Source organism: Oryx dammah, unplaced genomic scaffold (genome assembly GCF_014754425.2).
Source record: "Oryx dammah isolate SB20612 unplaced genomic scaffold, SCBI_Odam_1.1 HiC_scaffold_25, whole genome shotgun sequence".
In the NCBI taxonomy this organism is placed as follows: domain Eukaryota; kingdom Metazoa; phylum Chordata; class Mammalia; order Artiodactyla; family Bovidae; genus Oryx; species Oryx dammah.
This window is the reverse complement of record NW_024070209.1, coordinates 46,456,039-46,462,601: the sequence shown is the minus strand read 5'-3', so window position 1 is coordinate 46,462,601 and position 6,563 is coordinate 46,456,039. Positions and strand designations below refer to the sequence as shown.

General features: G+C 43.2%; 1 gene segment (V, D, J or C); it reads right to left on the bottom strand.

The window, feature by feature from the left end:
• Positions 1-419: 419 nt before the first annotated feature.
• Positions 420-1,207, bottom strand: LOC120852256. The segment is given in 2 exon segments: positions 420-757; positions 1,144-1,207. Coding segments are annotated over 2 exon segments (387 nt in total).
• Between the last annotated feature and the right edge of the window lie 5,356 nt (positions 1,208-6,563).

Genomic DNA, 6,563 nt, shown 5'->3' with positions numbered 1-6,563 from the left:
AAAAACTATTTTTTAATATTATGACATTTTATCTCCCTAAAAATCCCACCACCTATTCTGCTACAAATCTGCCTCATTGTCTCCCTGATATACTAACTGTATTGATTCTACACGTCACTGTACACAAGGGGGAAAGTAGGATGACCTCTCACTCACCTCTCCTTCCTCAGGTCTGTTGGCTCAGAGGGCACTTAGACCCTCCATTGTCCTGCTGGTGCTGTCACTCAAGAACCCACATGGCCTTAACCTGTGTTGTCTGAAGTTGAGCAAAGACACTTCATCACCTTCCTGAGCCCTCAGACACATTCTGTTCCCCTGGTTCTCCAGCATCTTCCTCCTACACAGATTCAGAGACTCTGCCCGCCTGCTCACCACACAGTCAACTCATGTGAGCAGCTGGGCCACCAGCACAGTGGGGTTTATGTTCGGGGCTGAATCACTGTGGGAGGAGTTTCTTTACTTTGCTGGCAATAATAAACTCCAGCATCCTCAGCCTCCACCCTGCTGATTTTGAGGGTAAAATCTGTCCCTGACCCACTGCCAGTGAACCTGTCTGAGACTCCAGAGGCCCGGTTAGAAGCTGCATAGATCAGGAGCTGTGGAGACTGGCTGGGCTTCTGCACATACCAGTGCAAAAAATTGTCTCCATGTCTATTTTGAACGCTCTGACTGGCTCTGCAGGAGATGGAGGCCGTCTCTCCAGGGATGACAGACAGGGAGCGTGGAGTCTGGGTCAGCACAATAGCCCCATTGGATCCTAAAAGAATTAGAGAAAAGTACAAGATTTCAGACAAAACGGAGAAGTTATTTTCAGAATTTCCCAGTTTACTTCAGGCTAAATTATTATTTCTTTTTAATTCTGATTAATATCCGAAATTTCTAGTTTCAAAGTAATTCTAGATTCACAATGTAACAAGAGATCTCTAGGAGTCATGCACACTTGCCCACATGTTGTATCTCACAGGGTTTGCCAGAGCACACCTACTTGTTTCCTCTGTATTTATCCTCATTCTCATATCGCTGAATCACATGCCCTTAACAGAGGGTGAGGTGTGCATCTAACATGGGGGCAAAGACACATGGAGAGCAGTGCTGCCCCAGAGCTCACCCCCCATCCTCCTTCTCATCCCCCTCCGTCCTTACCTGGGACCCAGAGCAGGAGGAGCCCCAGGAGCTGAGCAGGGAACCTCATGTTCAGAAGTGTGAACTGAGGAGTCCTGATAAGTCAGAGCAAGACCATAGCTGAGCTTTTATCTCAGACTTGCAAGGGAAGGTCCTCCCTGGGGAACCACATGCAAATCCCCTGGTGGGGGCAGTGGCATGGACATAGCCCAAAAGGGATGGGAGACTCATGAGAGCAAAGGGAGAAAAAGTGTTTCTGTGTGGAAGAAAGACCTTCAACCTCAATATGGATGCAATTCACAATTTTTAAGAGTAAACGGCACAGCTAAAGGTGTCTTTGCATTTACCCTCCCTCTTCTCTAGTTTCTTAGAACTTTTGAATTCATGTTCTTGTAGTTCAGTTGCTAAATGGGGTCTGACTCTTCACAACCATATGAACTGCAGCAAGCTAGGCTTCCCTGTCCACTATCTCCCAGAGTTTGCTCAAACTCATGTCATTGAGCCAATGATACCATCCAACCACCTGTTGCTGCCTTTTCCTCTTGCCCTCAATCTTTCCCAGCATCAAGATCTTTTCCAATGAGTCAGCTCTTCCAGTCAGGTGGCCAACGTATTGTAGCTTCATCATCAGTCCTTCCAATGAATATTCAGGTTGATTTCCTTTAGCATTGATCTGGTTACATCTTCTTGCTGTCCAAGGGACTCTCAAGAGTCTTCTCTAGAACCACAGTTCAAAAGCATCAGTTCTTTGGCACTAAGCCTTCTTTACTATCCAGCTCTCACATCTGTACATCATATTACACTTCTACTTAAGAATGCTGAGCTTCCCTGAATATGTGCTGATTTTTGTTCTTTTCAATATATTTGCTTTAAATTCTGGATTTGTTCTTTTTAAATTTAACTGTGATATTAAAAAACATACAGGAAGAACTGGCAGATATATTAAGTATACAACACATGAAGGTTGACATACATCACTATCTGGATAAAAATATAAACTATGTCACACTCTACAGATGCCTCTCTTACACTTTGAAAACCACTAACTACTCCAACCAAGGACACGGGCATTCTAAGAGTTAGGGGAGAAGATGTCTACCTTCAGGGATACCGGAGGTCATGGTAGTCTAGGACAGAAGCAGGAGCTCAGATGGGTGGAGCACATAGAAGGCATGAGCATAATTCAAAGCCAGGAAATTCAGAAGCAGATTTAGTTAACAAACTTAGAAGCTGTGACTACATGATACCCACATGAAGTTTAAATTTCATCATGGTATTTGTTTGTAATATGAGGATAATTTCTAGATTTTAAGAGAATATACATCAGGCTGATTAAGATGCTCCAGACTTGGAATTTTCACCAGAGAGACTGAGGGAAAGAGTTTTCTCAGAACCACACCAGTCCCTCCCAGGGGCCCCGACCCTGTCTATGAACAAATGTCTTTGAGTCTAGTGGTGAAATCACAGTGGGACAGGCCTGTGCTCCTGGGGCTGGAGGGCAGGTGGCTGGTCCTCCCACGTCGGTGATGCTGAGAGCCAAGGGAGAGTCAGCATGGAGCTGTCTGTGAGCATCTCAACCAGTGGTCCAGACCCTGGGGAGCTCATGACAGAGACTCCTGGGCTCGGGACCTGAAGCTATTCCTACCTCCTTCCAGGGCTCCCCATCATTTCCTCCTCCCCCAGCTTGTCCTGAGAGGAGCAGCTGCTCTGACCCTGATTCCCTGGAGGAAGCAGCTGCTCAGCTGAGCTCACAGGGGAGGGGTGTGTTTAGGAACGTACAAGTACAGTTCCCATTGAAGGTTCTGTGCACAGAAGTCACGTTCAGGATCCCCAGTCTCCACACTGGTGAATGTGAGTGTGAAATCCATCCCAGACCCATGGCCACTGAGCTAGGATGGGACCCCAGTAGGAGCCTGGGGGACCCCTTATGTCAGTGGGTGAGGAGAGTGTGTGGTTTGTTCTGGAAGGAGGGAGGGCAGGTGTGCCCATTACTATGGATGGGATGAGATGGCCTTGCAGGAGATGAAGATGCCTCCTTCCACGACCCCAGACCAGAGGGAGGGGATGGAGTCAGCACAGCAGCCCCAGGAGGAACTGGGGAGGAAGGGAACTTAGCATGAATGCAAATACAGGAGAGTAGTTATGAAGGAAAAAAAATGAACGTGCCTTATTCAGATAGGTTTTTTTTTTAACCTATATGTAGTTCCACATAAAATTTTATATAGTTTTAAGTATATGTAACCTGAACAGTGACTGAAATATCCTTAGGATGTAGCTAAACCTAAGGATGTGGGCACGATGCAATTATAACCTGGTGTGATGCCAACATTTTGCAGAGTATCTACCACCAACTGGACCCAAAGCAACCAAGCACTGGAAGACGTCAGTCAAGTCTCTTGTTGATGGAGGTCCCTAATTCTTCTTGGTCATTTTTAAAAGTCTGTGGGTCCATGAAACTATTCCACATCTTATCACTTTATATGATAAGCATACAAAAGTAAGCTCCCTCATAGCTACAGATCCTTTGGCTCTGTCTCGATGTCCATTTTATTCCACCTGTGTTGATTACCTTCTCTCAAACTGAGTATTTTTCCCCTTGATAATATATGCCTCAGTGTTTTAATAAAAGTGAGGTTGTAGCGTATACACTTAATGTGAATGTAGATTAATGGACATAATTTCCCTAAAAATGTTAGAGATGATTTTAGACTCTGGAATAATTTTTGTCACTCAGAAATAATTTACTTTTGATTCTGGCAAAATGCTAGCTGTTGATCACTTTCATCCAATCAGGGGGACATGACTTTGAGGCTGGCCCTCAGTCTGGTCATTCCTTGCTCTTCCTGGTTCATCCCCTCTCCCAGGCGTGGCCCTTCCCCCATTCTACCTGAAGGCTTTGTTCTAATCAGGATCCAACCTTCTCTGTGGTCCTTGGAGACTAATTTTATCACTGAGAAAAATGTGCCCAGTGTGGAGACTGGGGACCCTGAATGTGACTTCTGTGCACAGAACCTTCAATGGGAACTGTACATGTACATTCCTAAACACACCCCTCCCCTTTGGGCTCAGCTGAGCAGCTGCTTCCTCCAGGGAATCAGGGTCAGAGATACTGTTGAAAGCTGTGTTTGACTTTGAGGCCTCCACCTTCTCCTTTCTTTGAGGTGTTCAGTTTGTGAGCAGCTGTTACTGAGACAGCAATATGTTTAAGGGACATTAAAGAGAGTTAAATTAGGCTCAGGTCCCTACACGTCACTATTTCTTAGCTTTTCAGTACATTCTCTCTTTACTAGTATGCTGTCAATCTCTGGAAATGAGATAGAATTAATTATTAAGAATTATCTTGAGCTTCCCGACAGTCTCCACATCTAGATTTTTTGAGAGAAAGATTATCACTGACATAAGGAAATTCCAGGTGGAGTAAGGTGGGCACAAGCGGGACCAGGATGGATGGAGAGAGGCAGGAGTTTGGGCTTTTGTAGGGCTGTGGAGGGACCTTGTATGGACCTGGGTTTGTGAGTTTTGAGTTTCCCTGTGGCAGTTGCACACATATGGGGCAAAATGGAAAACAGGAGACTAGACTGAGAGGTGTTGATGAACAAATATTAAAAATGGGATCAAACTCCTTCTTACCCGGAGCCCCTGTGATGTCTATGTAAAGACTCCACCTGCCAATGTCAGTGCAGGAGGCATGAGTTCGATCCCTGCTAAGGGGAAGATCCTCTGGAGAAGTGAATGACAATCCACTCTAGTATTCTCATCTGGGAAATCCCTTGGACAGACGAGCCTAGCAGGCTGTAGTTCATGATGTCACAAAGAGTCAGACACGACTTACCAACTAAACCTCACAACAAATATATATATTTCTTTTTCCAAATGTGTACACTTTTTTTTAGGTTGTAGGAAATAAGCTATTCCACCACTTGACAAAGTGGGAGTTTCAGAAGATAATGACAATCTGTGGAATGATCTGAAATAAAAATATGATGGGGAAGATTGTATCTACATAATTACAAGATGAAGCAAATTGACAATGATAAAAGTATTTACTGAGTGAGAGCCTGGAGAATTCCATGGACAGAGGGGCTGGGCAGGTTACAGTCCAAGGGGTTGCAAAGAATCAGACACGAATGAGTGACTAACACTTTCACTCATGTTTCACTTTCACTTATAAACTTAATTAGTCATACGGTATTTTGTATGTATTCATTTATTTAATTCTTATAACAGGCTTTAGCATAGTTACTCTTATTTTCCTTCAGTAAACCAAGGAAAAGAGGCCTCCCAGGTGGCACTAGCAGTAAAGAAACTGCTTGCCAGTGTGGAGATGTAGGAGATGTGGGTTTGATCCCTGAGCCTACGTGTTCTGCTGGAGAAGGAAAGGAACCCACTCCAGTATTCTTGCCTGGTGAATTCCATGGACAGAGGAAACTGGTGGGCTTTCAGTCCATGGGGTCGCACAGAGTCAGACACGACTGAGCAACTAACACTTCACACTTAAAGTCAAAAGAAATTCCTATAATTTTGAAAACGATATTCAAGACACTCTGGAAAAAAAAAAACCATCAAATTAAATCACATATACTGATATTTGAACCAACTAAATTCTCAGTAACTACTTCTTTTCCTCTCTGGTTAACACAAATGGAAAGTTCAGAATAGAAAAGACACAAGGGATGAATGAAGTATTTAGTGGCCCTTCCTCATCTTACAATAAAAATACATGGCCTGCATAAATAAGTGAGAACAGTGATTTTCTGCCTTAAGGAAGCATTGGCCTCACAGGAGTGAACTTCTCATCTACTTAGTCACTTTTGGCCAGAAGCCAGGGATCCCCAAAGTCCAAATGCACTTTGAAGTATTAGCAGTCCCATATTTCAGTGCTTCCAGAAATTTGCATATTTATCCTTCTAGAGCAAGGCCTGATCAATCAGAGAATAAGAGTTAGATATTAAAAATAAATACATGAATAAAAAATAAATGCTCTCACTAGGAATACTTATCCTAGTCAATTAGGAATATTTTCCCCCCACAGATTGGCTGTCTATTCTGGAATCCTTACAGCCTTATGTGAAGTCTGAAGCTGTTTATTAGAATGTTTAGAAATCTATTATTCCAGGTAATAGCACCAAATATTTTATTATATTATAAATATAAAGAGGAATCGCCTCTCGGCCTTTTGGCTAAGATTAAGTGTATAAATAAAAGAGGAAACATCTTTGGTTCTATTGTGTTTCTTTATGGGTAGGTTTCTTACTTTTCATTATCTCTGTAAATCACAAATTCTATTACCTGTTTGATGAAGTTAACAAGATTGTGCCTCGTATGAAACAAAAATCTACTTGGAATTCAAGGGATCATTGTCAACATACCATGAATGTGAATTTCACAGGATGCAAATATTTAACTTTTAACATTAGAAAACTTGTTTCCACTCAAGCCCT